The sequence below is a fragment of the Phasianus colchicus genome, chromosome 4 (assembly GCF_987193195.1).
Source record: "Phasianus colchicus chromosome 4, bPhaCol1.hap1.1, whole genome shotgun sequence".
Taxonomy (NCBI): domain Eukaryota; kingdom Metazoa; phylum Chordata; class Aves; order Galliformes; family Phasianidae; genus Phasianus; species Phasianus colchicus.
The window spans coordinates 51,135,947-51,160,050 of NC_143439.1; the positions used below are offsets into that span (position 1 = coordinate 51,135,947).

Genomic DNA, 24,104 nt, shown 5'->3' on the forward strand with positions numbered 1-24,104 from the left:
TGCAATAAAACTATCATATGGTAACAAAAGCAAAAAGTTGCTTATTAATTTGCTCTTTTGGTGAATTCTGAGAACATTACTTCAGTTCTTATCTACACTGTGAACTTCTGCAATTACACAGATTCTTGGTAACGGACTAGAAAAAAAAGGAACATTTCACTGGAGTCAACACTTGCAGCTACAGGTCTCAAGATTCTGAACTGCCACCCCACAAACTACATTTTTGTTTTTAAATGTAAAAATAAATTAAAAACATTGATGTAGGCATACATTATTATTATTTTTATTGCTCATTAAAACGTCAGTGTATGAATTATGGCACTATGGTGTAAAAATGCAATGTTACGGAGTGCTCTAACAGTATGAGGTCCATGATGACATGGTTTTAAACATGAAGCATGAGTCCCAGTATGGATTTCCAAATAAAAAGCAAGCCTTTGAGGTAAGTGGATTAATAATAATTAATTTATCTGGAATTTCAATACTAAATGAATACAGAGTGGATTTGCAAGAACGAGACATATTTAAGACATGACAGAGTGAAACAAAGTGTTCGGAAATTGAATAGAAAATTCTCTTTTTCTTTTTGACCTATACAGAGGTATCTGTTCTGTAGATGAATGTTAAACTACAACCATGATGTATCAAAGGGTCGTGCATGAAGAAAACAGAAAAACAAAACCTTTCCTACATTTCCAGCCAGAAAAACAAATGAACAAAAAACCAAACACAACTATGTTCTTTGAAATTTTAAAAATAAGAATAAAAACAATTTAAGTAAAACAAAAATCACATCTCTGGGTGATTCTCCACCATGACAACATGTTGATGCATATTAGCTCTGTCCTCGGGATTAAACAAACCTACAGTACTATTCTCTAATTCAGAAGCAAACCCATACAACTGGATGGACTGCCATGAATATTATTGCACTTGCAGCAGTGGTGCTTCAACTGGCCTGAAAACTACTTTCATTGTATTAAGAAACTGATTTTTTTTGTGTGTAATCTTACTCAAAAGAGGCACGGTAAAAAGAACGGTGCCCTAATTCAAGCAGCCATAACCTTTACAAAGCAGTTTAAGCATCTCTGGCACAACATGAAGCTCTCAAAATGCCTCCAACACTTACAAAAAAGTCTTAAAGAATAACATTTCCCAGAGGACTAGTGGGCAGAGTATCAAAGAAAGGAAAAATAGAGAGGGGCGTTAGTTTCCCTACAAAATGATGTCTTACATCACGCAGCAGATCAGAAATAAATAAAATGAAACTTAAAGAGTCCAAATATAAATCCTTGGGTGACACTGCAAGAGTTACAGGCTTCATGAAATCAATGTCAGTGTATTTTGTCAAGCACAACGCAGTTACTATATACAGTATGTATGTTTATCAGGTAATGCCAACTAACAACACACCAATGGATGTTAAACAAAAATATATTAAAACAAGATACTTATAAAAACAGATGGCAACCCCTAATGACACATAGTTACATACGATGAAGTCCAGCTCTCTGGAGTCCAATAGATTGACATCTGCAAGCATCAAGAAACAGTTATCCGAGGTGTAAACAGAATAATTAACAGAGCTGAGTCAAGCTGCAGGGGAATTAGACTGTGAAAAATATCTCAAGTCCAATCATAAAATTCTCTGCAAGTGTTACCACTGCATAGCTGCAGCAAGGCAAACATCAAATTGAAGGTTTTACACTGCCATATTTTTTTCAAAGGAGCTTCTAAAGGATGAGCTATTTAGCATGGTGTTTATGAACATAAACTATGTAACAACATAAAGCACTTGGGTTTAGAAGCACTTATGGAAGAATCCTTGACATCTTTACAGTGCATTGTGCACACACTAGTAGGTTTCTCCTGTCTGTAATGACACAGCATCTTGCTGTTCAGAGCACTTCTATGTACTAAGAAGAAAGATTCCTGCCCAAGAAACCTGTTTCTGATTTGGGCAGCCATAATGCCTCTATCTCACTTTGCTACAGTAAGGCATGTACAATGAAGATGACAATGTTGTATCTCCACGGATGGACAAAAAGACCCAGTTCTTCCCTTTGTTTTTTGCTCTGCTTCTCTGCTCTGTGACAACTGCAGATCAGTCAGCATCCAGGTGCTCTTGTCTAGTAAGCAGAGGCTTCTCATTTGTATCACCAGTCTTTTTCTGCATCTCTTCCACTGTCTTCTGCAAAGCTGTTCGTTCCTGCTCGAGATTGAGAATTGACTCCTTCAATTTGCCTTCATTAGTCAATAAAAGCTGTACTGTGGCCTCAAGGTTTTGGATCTTTCCATTAGCCACCTTTGACAGAAAGAAGGAAGGAAAAAAGGAAAAAAAAAAAAAAAGGAAATTAATATCTGACTAAATACCTTCCAAAATGAAAGAAAACTATAAAGGTAAAATCCAAGCATGAATGTGATTAGACCTGTGTATTTTAGATGGCTATTAGATTATTCTCTGTAACAAGAAACATCCCTCTCTTAACTTGATTGCTTTGGATCACAATTAAGCTTAGATTCTAAGGTGATTTGATCAAATCAGAAAGTTACTTATGTTTGTAATTTACATACCAAAGAATGGCAGATTATGATAAGCCTCTGTATGGGTCGATTGTGAGACATTTTTGACCAACCATGTTTGATGAATTCCAAATTGTTTGCAAAGACAACTTAGCCTGTTAGATGCATCCCCACTCAATCTCAACACTGAGTCCAACAAATGCTCGACTTGGAGCAAAGGGGAAGGTGAGGATTTAGTCTGATACATAAATGGACAACAAATCTTGATAAATTACTGTTGCTGTGCATTCCTGATTCTCCTTCAAGAGGCTGGAGATAGGGACATTCTAATTCACATGAAACAAAATATAAGATCAATTCCTTGCATGAGATCTGAGCAAAGGTTTTTTGACAAAAGCAGAGATCTGTTTGGAAGTTTCATCACTGAGTAATGTTTTCAGATAAAAGCACTGGATGGTCTCTGCTTTCAGTTACTTCGCTTTCTGAGGAGTTCATTGCCCTTCATATATAACTACGGCAGGTTAACAAGTTCAGCCTTCAGGGGCAGAATATTGACAAATCATGACCCACATATTTTGGTCATATTTTTTGCTCACATCTGCAATAGGTCATCTTTCACTACTGGAAAGGAAGGCAAATGAGGCCCACCTCCAAAACAAAGGGGCTGCAACACTACAGATAGTCAAGTTTTCCACTCTGATATTAGGTGCTGAGTTGCCAGCACTGAAGTGGAGATGACCTTTGTAAAAACAAACAGATAAAAACCACTCAGGACTGCAAAGCCTTTAGGCATGGGAGCAGGGTGGAAAATCCCCTGCTGCAGCTACCTATAGCACGTCTCATCTTGAATCTGATACCAAAAATCCTTTTCTCCCGTCTCCTACAGTCAACGATTTCTTCATCTATGTGTCTGAAGCTTTACAAAAATGTCCTGCAGAGCAGTTTCTCTTTTGACATCTGTAAGATTCATCTTACAACCTGTAACAGTTTCAGATCTTGTATGGTCAGAATTTACATTTTAAGAAGATTTTTGTTAAGAGAGTTTCCTCTAGGTCTGCACTGTCAGCTAGCCTTAGTCACTGTAAGCTACCGATGTCTGAGAAATCTAAACTCCTTTCACCTATGAATTTATGGAGTCTATGTTGTTGACAATAATCAAGAGCTTTGAAACTGTTAGTAGAGCATATTATCTGTTTTTTAACTTGAAGTCCCTTTTTTCAATCAAATGAACTGCACGATCAGAAGATTTATAACAAATATTCTGTTATAAAGCAGTCAGAAAGCTGACTTCTTGAGCAGTTAAACAAAGGAAAAGCCCTACAGAGACCAGGTGGTGTACTGCCAAAGGCTGTGGATTGAATGGGCACACAAAACATACTAGACATTATTATTTCACATATTATCTAAGTCACGTGAATAACAGTGTTTCAATAAATAAAGAAAACCAACAACACCTCCCCCCCATTTTTGCAAGAAAGACCGTATCTTTACAGATAACATAAGCCACAGATGACGCAGCTCTAATTTGTGACAAGGGCATTAGCTTTTCATTTTCAATAGGCAGCTGTAATAAAGCAGTGACTGAAAAATGTAAAAATGAAGTTGCGAAAGCACTGTGTGTATTTTTAATCATCTCCTATAGCTATGATTTTAATTACAAGAGGAGTGCAATGATTCAACTTTTCGCTAATCGCAAGCACGTGCTCTGTTCACTCCCTGTTCTGAGAATTATTTCTGCATTTAAGCTTTAAATGCTAAACCAAATAAAGCCACAAGTTGCTAAGCTTTTAAGTCACTAGACTAAATCCCAATCTCTTCTGTGCCTTAGTGTAGAATGGTCTCTTCTGAAAAAAAACCTAGATAAATAAGAATATTAATATGAATATAAACCGTACCTGCAGTTCTTCCAGGAGTTCAAAGTTCTGTTTGCGCAAGCTACTGTTTGCCTTTTCTAACTTATCCAGTCTCTGATTGTCATTCAAAGATGAATCTATAAGCTCATCCTGAAGCACATGGTATTCAACTTCATAAGCTTGCAGCTGCTTGGCAATATCCATTTCAAACACCTGTTGTATATGAAAACATTATTAGGTGCTATGCGAATCAAAACTACAGCTCATTTGATGCCTTCAAACCCACAGGTCAACACATGGGTATTGAATTGTTGCATTAAAAAAAAAAAAAAAAAGACAATTCTTGGCATTAGCATTTCCTACTCTGGAAATGGCAAGATTGAGCCAAACACTGGCACTGGATCTGGATTCAATTTAAAACTTTGGTACTGATTCGGTGCTTCAGCAAAATCACTTATATTGAAGTTTTCAAGAAGTGCAGAATTTATATGGCACTCCCTTTCCTAGCTTGCAAATTTCATGCATCTGAGTTTGGCATGAACTTTTGCAGACATATGTGGAATTAGATGCATTTCCAGAAAGCGCAATCCAAATTCTTGGGCCACATAGAAGTCTAAGAGTTTTCCTGTAGCACAGCTTCAAATGAAAACTAGCAGACATTGCTAAGCTTATTAATGGTTTACTGAGAGACTGAAAGAAGATGAAGTTATCTATCCTTACACAAATACACTTCATAATTACATAATTATGTAATGTCAAAGTAGATTATTATTGTTAACTATGAATCACTGACATGAGTGTTCAATGTTGTAAGTGAGCATTAAGAAAACCTTGTATTTTAAAAGCAGATAAAGAAACTGAGGCACACAGAGAAACCTGAAGGAAAAAAATCAAAAACTGTCCAATTATCTCCTTTGGCAGCAGTGAAAAAGCAGCTAAATGAAAAGGACAAGTGGCCAATTACAGAACATAGAAGAAACAAATGTAAAGGTGATTTTAAAATGAATCTTGAAAATAGCTCAAGATTAGAAACCCATAACTCATTATTTACTTTTAAACCTCTTGTAATTTATTTATCCTAGAAATAAGTAAAAAAAAAAAAAAAAAAACCACCTTAATTATTGATACTTCATCAGATATTTATTTCCTATTTCATTTGCTGCATTACCTATGCATTACTTATAGTTAAATAAACCATCAGGATTATGAAATGTTCGTAACATCTGTTATATATGCTATTGAAAATAATCTCAAGTAGTTGTATAGCAGAAGAAATACAAATCCAAACACTGAAGACAGAGTTTTAATCTGGGTTTGGCTACACATATGGAATGCTAATTTTCTGTATGATCTGAGCATCTCTGGAGAAAACACACTGCTGCAATTTGAAAAAAAAAAAAAAAAAACAAAGTGCAATTCAGCAGGTTCATCTCATTGCCTCTACCACTTGCTTTTGAGAAGGGAGGGAAATCCCTGTCATCATATCCAGAGTATCAAATCTGAAAGGGGTGAAAAATGAGGCAAATCAAAAGCTTGATTTGAAAGCTAACTAACTGAAGGCAAGCTGTGGCACATATACTGAAGGCCATGTTGCAGAAGGAGTAAGGAGCTGTATATGGACTGCAGGGCACATTAACCTGCCACTCTCTTCAAAGGCAGATCTGATCAAAGAATAAGAATGGCTCTGCCTTGTACTCACTTCTGCCTGCCCACTTTTAAATTTAAGAGCACTCAGAGATGCCTGAACAGAGCATCTTGTCATCCTCCTGCTCAAAGCCAGTGGCTTCCTGCAGGTCACCTGAGCACTCTGAGTCTTTGTAGAGCTGTGCACTTTGGGCTTTAAGCCTGGTAGATAACATACTTCTGTTTACCCACAGAAACCTCCAACTTTCTTTCCCCTTTTGTTTCAATTCACATGTATATAGTTTTGGAGCCATCTGCTAGCTTAGCAATATTGCATGATTCTCCCAGTCTGCTATTTAAAAAAAAAAAAAAGGCTCTAGAATTCCCAGATTTTGCTGTCTATAATCACTGTCTACTCCCCTGTTCTTCAGGATTAAGTACAAAACCACTGCTGCAACATACCAAGACAGCACCATAAAGCCAGAATAGACAAAGTCTAGAGGAAGGCCTCTAGTTCTGTAAAACCCAAGTCAGCACTTTTAAGGCTCTTTTAAGTCAACTTCTGCTCCTGAAATTAGATTTGGAAAGCAATATTATTCGGAGACCCCAAACTCTCAATTTCATTAAATGCTTCATAAAGTGACCATAACCAATGCATATATGTAAGAATACAGGGGTACAATACAAGTCATACAGTTCCAAAATTTTTCAGCATCTTCAGAACTACAATTACAGAATTCTTCTCAGCTGGAAGTAACACAATACACTGCTGTGAATTTTCTGCCAAGAATTTGTTAAAAATAATATTATTTCTTTGCATATTACTCATACATTCAAATTATTTCATACCTGACTAATTGTCTTTTCCATCTGTACCAAACCCAAGTTGGGGAGAGTGTTTTTAATAAAATCAACAATAGTTTCTAGGTTCTCATGCTGCAGAATCAAGGGCTTGTGGCTTCCCAAAAGGCTTAAGGCCACTTTAAATATAGCCTCTGATCCCTGAAGGAACAGCATATCTGTGAAAACAAAGGAAAAAATAGAGCACATAAGTAAGCCCATCTTTTGACAAGAATATTAAAACAATAAAATGTCCAAGAATAACAATTTCTCCCAAGGTGATCTGGAGGCTAGATATACTCTGCTGGACACATACATTTATTATTGAGGCTATAGTCTTAGATTTCTTGCAGAATCCCAACTATGACTGTGAATGCACACTTGACTAACATGATTATTTAATTTGTTCGGTGAGTTTTCATCCAACAAATCCAATTCAAATTTAAGCAAAGAACATAAAATAAGTCACGTAGTCAAATTTGGCAGTTTCACTACTTTTTGTGCATTTAGTAGCTTTGTGGGCTTTTTTCTTTTGAGATGTCTGTGGGAAATAAAGAAATAAACTACAAATTGTGGAATTTACTGCTAAGTCTGCAGCTCTGAAGTTAAATGGATCTCTGCTCTCAGTGCCATTTCAGATCCTAGAAGAGCAGGCAGAAACTAATTCCAAAGACACAACTGAAGATTTGAAGCTCTGTTTTCTGATCTGATGGATAAAGCTACAAAATCTCAGTAAGACAGCGTTGAGGCATGTGTAGATAAATGTGCATTTTCCAGCAGCATCAAGTTTCATGTGCATGTGCTTATTTTTAGAAGGTGTCTCAACCACTTACATTAATATTCTAACAGCTACAGGAATAAGTACCCTGAAATCTTAGTAATACAGTTTAAGCGTTAACATTGCAGGTGGCCCTGCAGTGACAGCACCCTGGCATACATTCAAGCACAATGAAGCCACAGTACATAGTGACCTTTCAATGCAACTTCCTTTCTTTTCTTTTCCTTTACAAACTTCCTATGTCTTTAAAGAGGCAAGATATAGAAGACTGCAATCAAAGCATTAGACAAGAAACAAACCCATCTGATTCCACCAATTATATGTTCACAGTATAAACAGCATTGTCCTGCATCTGACTTTCCTGCTCAGAATCTTCTATTGGTTTTATTTAAAGATTCATTATGAGCCAGAATATATAACATACGAAACAGTACTGGTGGATACATCTTTATTATGCTTTACTTTCATTAGATTCTGTTCAGAACTGTTGAAAACTGTACAGATAATTAAGAAGTAAAAATCAGTTTTTATGTTTAACTCATAAAACAGTCTTCTAGTTAACTTCTTTCTTGCCCACCACTTTTACTTGTAAGGAAAAGGAAGATAATGTAGTTTTATTCTGAATTTCCTATGCTTGTTTTTATTTAATAAGGGCTTTTCTCCTGCTCTTTCCCTTCCTTGTATTTGAAGCTGCAAATGAAGTAGCTGAGAATCACAAAGTAAAACGATAACACAACATACTGTGTACCTTCACAATTTTAAAAATTAAAGTAAGAAAAAAACCACACGTGATAATGGAAATGACTGCTAGCAAAATCATAGGTTTCTCTGATGTAGTAAAGAACATATGAAAACACTAACTGCCATTCTTCGTAAAAGCAATTTTTTTCTTTCCAGATTTGTATCAGAATGAAATTTCAACCCACTACCCTGTTTGTTCACACTGAAGATTTTGAAACAGTAAGTCATTTCACTTCTCTATGTCACTGGTTGAGAAAGAAAAGCACAATCAATAACTAATCATAAACCTTGCACTCTGTTGCTACTCATTCTAGAAGTTGCATAAAATTTTTCATCTAAATTCAATGTAAGGCAAGAATGATTGGAAAGGGATAACAGTAGGAATCTGCCTCAATTGTCTAATGAAACTGGAAATTATGGGAAAATGTTTTATAAGGAAAGCTGTATGTTTTGACATGGAATGCTAGAAAACAGCTAAGAAAAACAAAGAGAAAACAGAGCAGAGAATAGTGTATTTGTGATTCAGCACCTGCCCCACAGAGAGTTTAACTCAAGGTGACCTGTAAGTTGTTAACAAATGTCTGTATGAGCTGAGCTGGTAATACAGAGCTGAAATCCTTCTCTCATTTAAAACAGAAAGTACTTAACAAAGACCCATTTGTTATCCACTCCCCACACTTCCTGTTCAGTGGGCTGCCAGCCAACGCCAGCACAGTGAAGGTACCAAATTAATGTCAGCATGACTGGCAGCCTAAAGGATTTAAAATTTAAGTTTTATCTATAATCTTGGAATAAAATAAGCATTACTTATACAAAGTCTCCTCTTTAAATAAGTTAATATGGGTTTTAAAGAATACATCTTTGTTACGCTATACTTTCATTAGATTGAGCACAGGAGAAGTGTTGAAAGTTGTACAGATAATTAAAAAGTAAAAAGCAGTTTTTCTGTTTTACTCGTAAAACTGTCCTTAGATTAACCTCTTTATAGTCCATTGCTCTTACATATTACTTGTGAAACACTCGCAAAAGTATTCTTTATAACAAGACAAAAGAACAATTGTATAAGTAGCAGCAAGGTTTCAAACATCAAGGGTTCAAAGAACACGTTACAAAATGGCAGTATGCTCTAAGTCTTCATAGCCTACAGATGAGTTACTTTAACATTAAAAGAAAACATTAATCTCAAGAGGTCAAATCAGTGAGCAATAAAAATGTACCTAAGCTCTTCAAAAGTCTGTGAATATAGGAGTCAGAACTGGCTGGATCCTAATTTGCCATAATGCTCGTAGCAGCCACTAATACAGTGACAGCTTTAGCCCTTTTCAGTTTACAGTTGCTTGTTTCAGTCTTTAACATGGATGAAGATAAGATTTTACTTTCTAATGTAAAATAATGTCCACCACTCTCTATTTATATAATTCCAGTAAACACTGGTTCAAGAAAGACATTCCTACATGTTTTCAGACATTAAAAACCTGCAAGTGTTGGTCATGCTGTAGTTCCTCTCCAACATTTGAGATTTAGGTGACAGTTTAAATCACATATGCTTTTCTGTTATTGACCTAAATTCAGTTCTATGGAGATCATACATCTTTGCCTTCTATTCTAATGCAAAATCTTGCTTTTGAAAGCTCTGAAAGGCAGAAATCCAAGTATACTAGATAAACAAAGCACTTTTATAATCTTCATTGCAGTCAACATCCAACTCAAAGACTGTTACTGTCACATACAGTACTGTGATAGATTAAGAATAACTGAAAGGTGAACTGATAATTTCAGTACGTGACACTTGCATACAACAATTCATTTAATTCTTAAAGACTATTATTGACAGATAGGTTAACTTCCATTGACAGCTATCTACTTTGAACTTTCACAAAATAAATAAAATTAAAAATGAATGAAAAAATAAGACAAAATGCTATTTCTGTTTTCCCTGGAGATAAGATGCTAATGACAGGACATGTTGTTCTATTTAGTGTATATTATCCTTATCACTGTGATTTCTTTTAACACTACTTGTAGCATGATCAGAAACAGGACTGGATTGCTGTTGGCTCATCTCAGAATCTGCTTTTATCATTTTTTATTGTGGTAAATGATACTGTAACTTTCAAAGACATTAAAGTGTCAACATGAATCACTGTGTAGTTACATCTCTTAAGTGAGATTTTAAAAAGGCAAAAAAATTCCTGTTAGAAGACAGAAAACAGGAGAGTTCCAATCTGTCCTGCTTATCATGGTAGATACAGTACCACATAATGCAATGGAAAAACAAAGAACTAAAAAGAAAATAAAGCACTTTCTCAATACCAATTAATCCATAAAATGCATCAATAAGAAAGCATCAAGGTGAAATCCTCATCTGAATTTATTAAAAAAAATAGATTACTACTTCTACAGATTCCAGATAATAGTAACAGAAGTAACTTCAGAGCCTAAACACTGTGTGCTTCATAACATTTACCAGTTTTTTGCAAAGTAAGAAGATTATCCTTCAGGCTAGAAGTGTAAAGACAACCAACAGGAGTTTAAAAGCTCTATGCTTCTGTAGAAAAACTCCATTATTAAACTGTAAGGGTCATCTCTGTGTATGTTTTAGAAACATAACCTTCAAAATCATTTTCAAGTTACAGTATTGGAGACAGTGATAATGGAATCAATGGATAAATTTCTCAGATGATGCCTTGCATACATCTCTTTTCAGCTTGCAACTAAAGTAACTCTAGGCATTTAAGCGGTATTGTCATGCCACTATGCTTTAATGGTAACAAATCTAACATTCTCTCTAGAGGTGATTACAGGCTGAAAAAAGGGAGCAATGACAATGAAATGTGTGACAGTTTGGAACCATTGTATGTTCTTCTCTCTTCTATTTTACTGCAATCGCTACGTGTTTTGTAGGAGGACTTTCTATTGATGTACAGTAGTACAAAACAAAAGTAATACTCCAGGATGTCTGGAACAGGTTGGATGATACACTGTTCCTTATAGCAGGATTCCAATTACAAGATATCAAGAAGGACATATTGAGATTTTATGAAGAATTACCAAATACTCTTGCGACAAATCCAAGGGGAAACTGTGAGGCAAACATGGTGAGAAACCAGGGAGCAGCATAGAGGCTGGGGCCAATCTCATGTTCCTCAAGGTGGTTATAGAGGTCTCGATGGTAGTCATGAAGAAGTCGGGACAGCTGGTACATCTGGATCTGCACGAAGAAGAAAGACTAAAGCTAAATATGGTTTAACAGTCATAACTGCTACGTCCACACTTCATCTTACTAGAAACAGTGAAAGATATTTGTCAGGTGATGCCTGGACTGATTTTTGTAAAAAAAAAAAAAAAAAAGAAATACTCGGAAATACCCACATGGAAGACCAAGGATGGGTCACGCACGAGCCTACAACAGAGTAATTTAAACCTCAAAAACAACATATACCAGAATTCTTGCTGATTATGGCTTTCATAGATTTTCCAATAGCTTATTTTAATTTGAAACTACTACATTTAAAATGATCCATTATTTTTCCAGATCATCACCTTCATTTTTGAAAAATGAATTTACGGTCAAGTCCAGACGTTGACAATGCTATATCTATATTGTTTTATTGTCACTTATCATCAGTATTCTTGTATTAGAAAAAAAGAAATTATACCTGTAGAATTGTCATGTCAGGACGATACTGTTTTCTTAGCCCCACATCGAACATGAGAAACTTCAGCATTTTAAAAGCATCTTCTTCACTCATATGAAGTAGTAGAACTCCTGCTACAAAACTAAGTCCCTGGCAATATCCTACTTCCTGGTCCAGAAGGGAATAGGCCTTCAAAATATTGTAGAGTGACAGTTGCCCAGCTCCCAGCTGTGCTGAGAAGTATGGATGTGTTGGAAATGTGCGTCCTGCAAACACAGTTAAGGTTATGTTAAAAAATTGAAACAACAACAACAACACCACCAACTAACCAAACCAAAAAATCAGATTGCAGCCTTTCATCCCAGAAAGGCTCCAGTATCCACCTGTGGTGCCATTCAGAATCTGAATGCATGGTCCTGTGCAATCTGCTCTAGGGTAGGGCACTGGACCAAATGATCTCAAGAGGTCCCTTCCAATCTCAGTCACTCTGTGATACTGCAGTTCTGCAAGAATATTCACAGCCTCAATTTTACAGATATTTTTGAAAATGTTTCCAGAAGACAGTATTTTTTTTTCCTACTCTCCCCCAGTCAGATTTCCCCTGCTACATACCTGAACTGAAGAAATTTGAATATGCCTTTTGTTCTAGTATTAAGTGGAGCATGTTTTTCAGTTGCCCACTTGTTAAACACCACCCCACCCCTTAGCTCCTGGAATGCTGCTGTGCTGCCTAGATAACATCGGGAGCTCCCATTTCAACGAGACAAAGCCCGGGGCAGAGTCCTTCTGCCATCTGGTAGCTGCTGTGGCCTGTCACACACCACTCCAGCTTGCAATTTCTGACCAGGTCTCCCGAGGCCAGGTCCTATCACATAACCAAATGCTGGGGAAGCAAAGTTTTTAGCTTCCACTTGCACTGGGAACTTTCATTCTTTTGCCTCCTCTGCCACAACAATGAGTTATTGCAGCACTGTATAAAGACAGATCTGTGCTGCCTTGCTCACATGGCAAGGTGCCTTTCAAACAAGTCACAAAGAAAAACCACATGTTGAGCAAGAATAGAAATGCTAAGAAATTCACAAAGCAGTAAATAGATGGATCAAAGTGCTAAACTCACAAGCAGATTTGTTTTTGAGTGCCCTGGCTCTAACTTACCCACAAATTCTAACTTTCACTTAAGAGTAAACAATTTCTGGTTTTGCTGAAAAGAGGCTGAAATGAACTCAAGAGTGCTGCTATCTACTACTTCATTTCTGGCCTATAATAAAACAAAATATAATTTTCTACTGTGTTCAGCAAACACCCAGTGATGAGTACAGCAATTTCCTATGCTGATACCATCTGGAGTTCAGTTTACTCTGACCTGGCAAAAAAATAAATCATTTACTGAACAGAAACTTAGCGTTCAGAACCTGAAATCCCCACTGATTGCAGCAGATATGGCCAGAGAAGGAAAGAGACAAAAAAAAAAGTGCCATGGAACTGTGTCTTTGCTGTTGTGCATGTAGTAAAGCGGCACAGTAACATAAACTGGGGCAGGAGAGTGGCTGCTGTACTTTAAATCCGCATCTCAATGTTCTTCATTCTCAGGAAGCAGTATTTACACGTGAAAACACATCAGTTCAACTAAGCGCAAGCAATACTTTCACAGCTTAGCATCTTACTGCATTAGCAAGACATTTTGGGGTTAATTTGGGAAAGCTTCTAAAGTATTATAACCACAGATAACAAGAACATCAGTTCTTCTATCCAGGGAGAAGTTCAAGCTTTCAGATGGATTCTTGAGGATCTATTTAAAAGAAACACTTCTGATAACCTGAAGAAACAGAAGCCAAAACACAAATTCCTTTTAGCTGCCTATCCATATAGAGTAGTGCTGTACAGCATATTTCAGTGAGTGTCACTAAAGCTTTCAGCTTCCTAGTTCAATCTTACTGAAATAACAGGAGCCCATCCTTCCCCTCACAGCTGAGCTAGCAAATAGCTCTCCCACAAAAACAGTACTTTGCAGGAAAACAGCCATGCACTATCACTGATTTGCACACAGTTACTTGTCTCAACAAGCAGAGCCCAGGAGAGAAAGTATTTGTGTGAGAGAAAGAGCTAAGAAGTATTTGTGTATAACCAGACAGAAAACAGGAACAGCTTGCTGGGCCAGCCCCAAGCTGTGGTGTTATAAACTCACCCTCAGGCTGCTGCCTGTGCTTCCTGCTGTCCGTTATTCCACTCCTCTCCCCTGCCATCTCTGGTGTGCCATGGACTCTGCTCTACTCAACCAGCTCACTGACTCAGCACAGAACTGTTCACCCCTTACTATGGCATCTCAATGTGACAAAATCCCAATATATTATATTGCCTGGGGGTACTGAAACCACATACACTGACTACTAGGTACTTGCTAGCAAATGACCTATGATTGCACATAAATGTCTATCACAAAAACAAAAAAAAACCAACAAAAAACCCAAATGTGTCTATGTGTCTGGCATTGTGCAATCCAGGGGAATTCCTAGAATCTGTGTGACCAAGCCTGGTGGGAAACAACGCTGCATGCACTGGCAGTCATCTATTCCCAGCTGGCCACTTAAGGCCACCTGGAGTGTCACGCCCTTCCCAGTGCCACTCCTAAGCCTGGCAAGCTGGTCAAATACAGAGAAGTGAAGGTAATGTTGATGGTCACTCTCCCCACTTTAGCCTACACCAGTTACAGCAGAACTGCACCTGTTCTGCCAGATTTTTGTTTTGTATGCACTGACTTCGTATTTCAACTTATTTTACCAAATATTGCATAACACCATCTGAAGGAGGAAGAAAATATTCTCATGTACTTTGTAAAGCTTAGTTCACCATCTAAACTCAAGAAATCTTTCTCACAGTTCAGTACATGTGGAAAACCGTCTGCATATAATGTTATTAAGAAGTAGGTGTCCCTGAACATTCTTGAGAATAAATGACCTCTCACCAGGCAGTTCTTCCACCTGACAGAAAGGGTATATGACCTTATTTGCAACTGAAATACTATTTGAATGCAGTTGTAAAGAACAGAAGTATGACAGAATAACTCTGTATGATGCCTTTAGAAAAAAGACAATGAGCATTAATCACTCAGATCAAACAAAGCACAGATCTATAATTTTTATCATCCCATAACTTGATATTGAGCTAGTTGCAGTACATAGATTCCCAGTGACAGCTTTTTCATGGTAAATTCATTTATTCAAATTTAATTATCGTTGCATGCAGCCCCTCAGACTCAAACCTCAAGCCCTGAAACACAACTTCGTAAACTCTATCATGCTCTGGAAGAAAAGATTACTTCTTTCATTTAATTTGAAAGAGCTGTTAAGAACACAGTAGACCATGGAATGTCACATGCAAGTGATGGCATCCTTGTGGAAAAACACTTGTTTTTTTGTTGTCTTGGTTTCCAAGACAGTAAACTGAACTGAAATATCCAGGGGAGAAGAGAACAGTATCTATCTATATGTATACACATACATCTCCATGACCATATATTCAAATGGATAACCTATGGATTAGCTGTAAAAATGTCCAATTCAGCCATACGCCAGTGAGGTGTTATTAACTTGCATCAGATGAGTTTCTTTCAAGCACAAATACTTTTGTAAAGGTAAATGTTAGACATGTGAACATGAGTCAACAACAGCATAATTTTGAACAATTACTGTCACATTAGAAATCCTTTAATTTAACTGCAGGAGAGTTCACAGAATTCTTAACCCAGCTGAGGAGCAGCCAGCTAGTCTGCTACTTTGGGGGCATAGATCTGTCTGAAGCCCAGCTACAAGACACTTTAAATTTAAAAGCCTTGGTTCGTAATCACTCTCTACTACACTCAGTGGAGAACAGTGTGTGTGCCTCCACAGACCAATTCATCATCCTGAATTAGGAGCAAGTTGCTGCTTGAATTTAGGCAGTGGGAACACCCTGCTGAGAACTGTCTTAAAAAGAGCTTTTGAGCTGTTCATAATTGTTTTGATACAAGTAAAAATACCAGCTGCTATCATCTACCCACTGAAAGTAAAACTTCTGCGTCATTTCAAGTAAGGGTATTTAAGAAGACAGTAAATGCCAGTTATCACAAATGGACAGCACCTGTTATTCTACAATCTGCACTTAAATATTGACTTATTTTCTTGAGGATTTCTATTCCACTAATCTGTGGTGTTCACCATTAATATCTATAATACAGATCCAGTCCCTAATTACCGCATGTTGCAAAGGCCCTTTGTGCTTGAAACATGCATTTCACATTTTCCTACTGGCATCAAGTAATAGTTTGCATTTAGTTCAGACTAAAAGCACTTCTTACCAACAACCCATTATTAAGTGGTGAGAGTATATTAATACATTACTTTCTTTTATTTCTCTTCCAGAAATCAGAATCCTCCCCAGCTGTACTTACCTAGGTCAATAAGTATTGCATGTTGTTGGGAAGTTAGTTGTTTAAGGAGTTCTTTATAAGGTGTGTCCTTTGGTTGTTGTTTATTTGGAAACTGATGTTTAAGATGATATTGCTCTGCTAGAAACTTCCAGATTTCCCCACGGTGGTGACGTGGTACTCCTGAGAAGAAAGTCATTAAAGTTGTAATTTCCACTCATACTGAGGGTTCAGCTACTGCTGACCTGACAGAATTGAGGAACTCAAGCAAGCAGATCCCTATCTGCTAGATCCCTATCTGCTACCTCCAGCAGACCATAGATCAAACTACTGTTGTTCTTGTACTTCCTTCACAAACAGAAGAAACCAGCAATGTAACAGGAGAGATTTAAGGTGGAAACAGGGTGAGCTGCCTGAAGTCTAAGGTTAGCACTTATAACCAGTCGAGAACTACTAAAGGAGGCAGCAAATATTGTAACACTGCTCTCTAAAAAGCTAGGTGCTTATCACCCATTTTCCACTCTAAGAACAGGATAAAGCTTTGCAATAGAAGTAATTAACATTTTCTCAATAACACACTGATGCCGTTGTTGGCAGTAAATTTTAGGAAACCAGAATGCACACACACCAAAAGTATAAATGCGCGCTTTTTGCCTATTTGCATTGCTTACTCAAGTTATTTTTAACAGTTTTCATCTAAACTAGAACTTGCAAAATTGAATTTAAATGCATTTTTCGTTTTTGCTTATATATGAAATTTGACAAAACTTGGCTCTAAAAACACGGTTCTGCTACAGTTAGGCTGTACAGAGATGTTTGTAGCATCAAAAGCCATGGGTAACTTACCCATCTGCAGGTTACTTAAATTTACTGGTAACAATCCATCAAACAGGGACTTATTTACTTATTTATGTTGCATCACTCCAAGTTTAAGTGCTGGTTAGAACACCAACACAGGCCAGAATCATCTGACAACAACAGAAACCAAATGTTTCTCATGTTCACATATCGACGGGACAGAACCCTCTATCTGTATAAAATGAAGAATAACTGTGGCAACGAGCTGTGATAAAAAGCAGTTTTATAGAGAGCAATGTTCACCGTTTGTATGTCCATGTACTACCCCTAGCTGGAACAGAGGATTTCCAGCTAACACTGCAGACAGCTTCTTCAATCTTTACACTGTCATGTATTTGGCATTATCTAGGCTTACTTCTTTAATTACAACTTTCTATTTACAAAATTGGGTTGCAAGTATTGTAATACACAGAGGTACTATGCACATCTCATATAAAAACAGTTTTCATTAAAAAAATAAACAACAACAAACAAAACCCAGTCTATTAACACCAGTAATACAAGGGCAGCTAATGCTGAAAGGAAACAATGCATAACAACATGCACATGCGTAATCATGAAAATACTGAACATTGTTACCAATGCAGTCAGCAGCCTGAGAAACATCTCTAGTTAAGAACCTGTTTAGAAGGAGTGGTTAAGAAGTCACCCTACTCCTTTTCAGTTTGCACGCATTTCAAGAACACAAAATTACAAACAGTGCTTACCTTGCCCAACAGCAGAGTGTATTTTTTCCACATCAAATTTAATCTTTGACCTTCCAGGTGTACTCAACATTTTCTCCCAAATCAGAGTTACCTCTTTCAAGCACGGTGTGATTTCTTCATAGTCAAGCTTCAGACGTCTGTTCTGCAAATTATTTTCTGAGGCTGGGAAACAATAGCGCAAGTGCACCAATTAACATTGATTAATACCTGTAAAATTGATTAATTCACTTAGAACTTTGCCAAACAAACAGTTACTGTGCAATCTACCTAAAACTGAGGCCTCTTAATTGTCAAAATTGGTGTGATTGTGCTGTGGGTTGGTGTTTCAGTTTTTGTTTGTTTGTTAAGGTGTTACATGCAACTACTTGTATAAACAGCGTTTGACAAGTTAAATGAAGCAATGAAGCTCCTTACAGCTCATCAGCTCACAGTGCTCACTGTAGCACAATAATCTGTTTTGCAAGTACTGTTTCACTGGCTGCATTGTACATTCAGCAGCTACCTAGGACACATTCCTTACTCCAAAGTGCCCACTGCACACCTGGGGCCATCACATTTGCCAACACTTGCCTCATTCATTCACTAGCTATCTTCAGGCATGTGCATCTTAGTAAATTTCTGATAGTTTTGCAAATGGGCAGGGAAAAAAACCACAACAGAGTATCTGATTAAACTTATTGAAGTTTGAATGGATATTATTGTCTAGCAGTTGCCAAGAACTTGATTGGTAGTGGTAGATTCAGATAACCTGAAGACAAAAGAACATTTAAAAAAGTTCAGGAGCATAGATATATAAAACAAAGAAAATTTGTTTCCAAATACAAGATCCCATAAAAATGCAAGGCACAGAACAACTTGATAAAAGCTCATTTCTGATATCCTGCTCTAAATTGAAAGGGTTATATAAATCACTGCTCTCAGTATCTCTTTCTCTAAATGCTTTTCACGGCACCTATCACTGTGTATTTGGTTTACATGGACATGTTTTGCTGTAATACATATAATATATAAAATATATTAATATGCCTGACACCTTTGGAGTTTGTAGGAAATTCAAGTGTCCTTCAGATATCATGGCCCAGATAAGAGAACTATACTAGCAGCAGCAAATAGCTTACAGATAGGTAAATGTTTTGGGGGACCATATGCAATGTCCAAAGAAAGCATCTCCTTCTTACAGCTGGAAGTCTTAGCCTCATTTTAAAAAGGATTTTATAGTTGGTGTATCAAACTTTTTGCTCTGCTGGGACCTTTCTCTACATATTTGTTCTTTGTGGAAAAAGATCCCTCTCCATATTTACACAAAGGCAAATAAGAATTGGCATTTTCATGCTAGTTTCCCACCCTTGGGGGATCCAAGTGACTACTCCTTTCCTGAACTTTCAGAATAATCCAAACAAACATTTCTGTCCTCCTCATTCACAAGGAGCAGCTCTCAGAGACAATCACTGGTGATTCTGTATGCAGCTCTACAATAAAATCAGTATTCTTAATGAGCTGCCTTTTGAATTTTAATGTCAAAACTTGTCACCACGATAAGACTTGTTATAGAGATGCTTTTGGCCACAGGAAAAAAATGGGTTAAGAACCACTCAAAGTTTCACACACTCCTAATCACACTTGACTAATCTAAGTTATTACTACTGCATACAAAGCTTGCTTGCATGGTGCCTGCACTACTGCATGCACCTACAGGCTGAAGTCTACAACCAGATCCTTAAGAACTTCAAAACTGTCTAAGCAGAACTTTGAGTTGATCAGCACTTAAACAAAGGCTTATACATGCAAGTATAAAAATAATTAAATTCATGATAGGGATTGTGCTGAATTCCTTATCATCACTTCCAGACAACAGACTGAAGTACTTCAACCACTGTAAAACTAAAAATGGTAGCAGTTAATATGAAATAAACAAATTATAAGGGTAAGTGCTGAGAAAAAAAAAGTAAATAATTGCCTTTTGTTATGAAGGCTAAGGAGGATACTGCTGAACTTTTTCAACTTTATGTATCTAAAACATTTCATTAAGGTTTGGCTCAAACACCAAAGGCCACAGTGCAATCCAAAAATTTAACTTCTACTGCAGTAGTGCATAATGAAGAGCTTCGCCAACCTTGTAACTTCTGGTTTTCTTTTTCCATTCTGAGGAGCAGTATTTGCTGAATAATGGCTTTCTTCCACAATTCACGAAGCTCACGGGACGTCCGTTTTCTTTCTTCCTTCACTGGACCAAAGGGGCCATCTTCACACACTGGTTCCAAAGGAGATCTGGGTGGAAGTTCTCCCAGCTCAGTGTAATCTTTGAAAGAGAGAAATTGTTATGACCTACTTAGACTTCATGAATGGGTGAACAAAGGGTCACATCTCCAAAGATTGCGTATATATCCATATACACATATCACGCATACACTCGTGTGCGTGTATATATGTATACACATACATATAGGTAGCAGTATCTACCAAAGCATGGTTTCTCAAATGACAGTTTCAAGCAGATTTACATAGTTCCTTCTGAATAAGAATCATACAGCCTAACCCTGGACAAACAATTCAACAACCTGATAAAAACTGCACCATACACCAAGGACACAGCTTACTAATTACAGCGTTACAAGGACAGAGCTAAAAGAGAAAAGGCACATCTGAGAAATTGCAAAAATGCAACCTACAGTTGAAACCCAGCTTGGTTGAAGTCGCATATCACACTAAATAAAGAACTCACATAATTTAAAAAATAATCTCTAAACTGTATTTGACAAAGAAACCTCACACCGATAGCTGCACAAACCCACCACTAAGGCCATACGGTGGATTATTACCTGCTCTTAAAGTAAGCATATAGAAAGGGAGACAAACAACTAAGATATCTATGCTCTCGTTGCTCATTTTTAATCACATCGTAAATTTGTGCACTTTTTCTTTTGACTTCAACTGATCTACCACAAAATGATTCTTTCAGTCAGACATACAAGGGAATTCTAAGAAGACTGAAAAGACTACAAAAGAAATGGACAATTAAATAAACCTCATGCAAATTGAGAAAGTATTTCTTTTCAGGGAACAACATTTGGTTTTTCATTAAGTTATCACCATAAGAAGTAAAAGTTCTTGTACTTTGCTTTCTTAGCGCCTACTATAGTCACTTAATTTTATCATTATTTTATACAGCTTCTCTGAAGACTCAAGAGTCTATATTTAGAAGAAAAAATAGTTCATTTGCCACCTTTAAAATGAATGGACAAAAGCCCACCCACTTCTTTCTACTCTACTCCTAATGGTAAGTCACAGCCACAGCACTTCTTCCTCAGCCAAACTGAACGTCTGCGGAATATCTCCATACAGAGAAGCTGACCAGTTACACATCCAAGAAAATGACCTAAGATACACATAACTAAAATCCTATTGCCCAGATTGCCCAGACAAGGGCAAATACACCTGTTCATGCTCCTGAAGCAATTATTTTGTATGGTAGTTTCATGATCCATTTCTTTACCATTGTCTAGCATGGAGATAAATTTCACATTGAACACAACATACATGCAAAACATTGTATCTTTACAAACTAACAAAATGGAAAGGTTTTTTACCCCTTTAAATTCCGCTCAGAAAGCCGTGGTATGTCAACTCACACAGTTCATATGCAGCTATTCTTTTCTTGTTTGTTCGAAGGCACTCGCACAACTGAACTCAGACAACCAAATATGAATGGAAATGTTCACAGCTGTTGGCTTCTGCTTTTCTGCTTTGCCACTGTCAGTCTTTTCCTCTTGACGAGTCAGAGAGGAATAGGGTGGATCCAAATGCCACCTGTTTTCTTATACAACATTTATCTTTGTGTTACCACAGTTAAATTAGAGTACTAAAATATATTTATAAAAATAAATGCAACCTCTTTGGCTAGCAGGCAGGATTTAAAAGTTCACAAACTCAAACTCTGGACAAAAGTGTGGATATGCAGGCTTAGGGTATCCACAGCATTTCAGAGAACAATGAACTTCATGGGATGGTAAATTAAACAAATGATAAATATCCTACAGTTTACATGGCAATGCTTTACAAAATAGGAAATGCTGACACAGATGCACTCAGAAATACAGTTGGCTATTAAAAATATCAATACAATGAAGAAATTATATTAGATCATTTAAAATAAAATGAAAAACATTTGATTTTTTTTGTTAACAGGTAAACAAAAAGACATCCCTAGGCAATGACTTGCAACTATAGAAGAGCTTTAGGTAAGTGATCAGGTAGAGAAGGAACAGTCACTCAACCTGTGCTGGCAATTAAAGGAAACTTATTTTGATTTGATTCTTGCTTTTGATGTACACAGTGTACTACTAGCAGTGTCCTGCACGTTCCTTTCTACAATGACTACATATAGCAGGTTTTGCCCCATTTTTAATGCATATTTAAAACCATGAAGGAAATGCTCTTAAGAATAACTGTCAGAACTGGCGTTACTTGCTTTAGCAGATATAGAACTTGGGGAAGGAAAAAAAAAGAATTCAATCCATTAGGAAAGTCTTTTTTTTTCTTTAATAATGCATTATATGCACAAAGTAACATCAATTTAAGAAAGAGAAATTTACAAAAGTGGTCACCAAATGTGAACAAAAAAACCAAAAGTGGAATAGGTAGGAACTTCCTTATCCACTGTACGCTGTTATCTATTCGCTTCTTGTTACGTTTTCAGACTAGTCAATATAAGATGCATGTTCATCTTGGGGGAAACAAATCTCTTGCCATTAACTCATCTTTTCAGGGATTTATGGATCTTTTAGAGTCAAACATGTATTCTGGTTTTAAGTACAGATACATGCATGTAGATGTTAGAAGGTACCAGACTACTTGTAGAGTCATCTTATTGTTAACCACTTAAAAGAAATAAAAATAAAAAAGATAGGCTGCCAAAGACATGAAATGAAGACACTGCTTCCCTTTAAGCAAGAATAAGCTTAAATTTTTCTTGTCCTTAACACACACTTAATTTCTCAATGCAAATTTTGTTGACTGGTCCTCAAAGACCAACTTAAAAGCTCATCTTCTAATTTACAGGTTGTGTTTTTCAGTTCTAGCCCTCTGGAAAATCAAACCGTGGCAACACTTGCATCACTGAAGAGCTTGTATCTCCTGGGAGCATGGCCCTGCTTCTATTTAAGATGAAAATTCTCATCTGTTACTGACAAACTAAAGACACTAAAAGAAATTTAGCTCACAGAGGTTAAGGGTATAAAAAAAAAAAAAAAAAAAGACAGCAGAAAGGTTATAAAATTCTATAGGCTGAAATAGTACCATTGCCAATCCTACCTCTATAATTCCTCCGTGGAAGAGTTCTAAGCTTGGTTTTGATTTCCAAATGGCAGTTCCTTTTCTATCTTTTTTTTTTCCTTTCTCTTATCACTTGTGGACATTTAACAGAAAGTCTAAAGTCTACACTGATAAAATGCAACACATTCACAACCTGTTTTTCTTCCCACCACCATACTGGCATGTACCAGGATGTATAGAAACCTGTTTAATGGTTCAGGCAGCTTGGTAAGTTTGCAGAGTTGCGTCAGCTGTTTGGCTGGAAAAGGCGGGGAGGCTGAATGTTCAGGTAACCCCTTAAAGCAAAGTATAAAAACGGACATTTGGTAAGTCAACACTAATCCATGTCCAGGAATACATAACAGAGTGACTGACAAATATGCCATGCAACTTTCCCGTCCTGAACAGACTGGAGTAGATATACTGTAACAAGAAACCGAGTATTTCATTAACATATACAAGTGATCTGGAGTAAAGCAGGGAAAGCAAAGGTAAGTAACAGAACAACTGCACTGAACATAACTGAACATAGCTGGGAGAACACATTCCTCTGAACCAAAGTGCCATATACTAAAAACTGTGTGCAGCTTTCAAAACTTGAGAGATTAATAAGTATACTTAAGGAGGATCTCGGCACATCAGCACATGCTGAAAGACTGCTTCCTTCTTCATCTGCCAATCTCAACAGCTTTTGTTGACTCCTATTCCACATTTGACCTGTACTCTTTTTAAATATATTACACCCCTCACTGCTCATGAAAGCGTATAAATGAACTAGCACATGCACACATACCTCAGACTTGTACTGTTATGATGCTCCCACCTCCTCTG

The 24,104-nt window shown here is 37.0% G+C and overlaps 1 protein-coding gene across 10 annotated transcripts in view; it reads right to left on the reverse strand.

Moving 5' to 3' along the window:
- Positions 1-261: 261 nt before the first annotated feature.
- TBC1D1 (TBC1 domain family member 1) overlaps positions 262-24,104 on the reverse strand; it is a 95,999-nt gene continuing 72,156 nt past the window's right edge. For all 10 annotated transcript variants that reach the window (XM_090139563.1, XM_031588463.2, XM_031588461.2 and 7 more), the window contains 8 exons: positions 20,077-20,262; positions 17,964-18,125; positions 16,423-16,581; positions 12,018-12,262; positions 11,410-11,569; positions 6,849-7,018; positions 4,419-4,589; positions 262-2,305 (listed from right to left, as the gene is read on the reverse strand). In XM_090139563.1, coding sequence (XP_089995689.1) covers positions 2,105-2,305; positions 4,419-4,589; positions 6,849-7,018; positions 11,410-11,569; positions 12,018-12,262; positions 16,423-16,581; positions 17,964-18,125; positions 20,077-20,262 — 1,454 coding nt within the window. In that variant the 3' untranslated portion in view covers positions 262-2,104. The remainder of the gene's footprint in view (positions 2,306-4,418; positions 4,590-6,848; positions 7,019-11,409; positions 11,570-12,017; positions 12,263-16,422; positions 16,582-17,963; positions 18,126-20,076; positions 20,263-24,104) is intronic.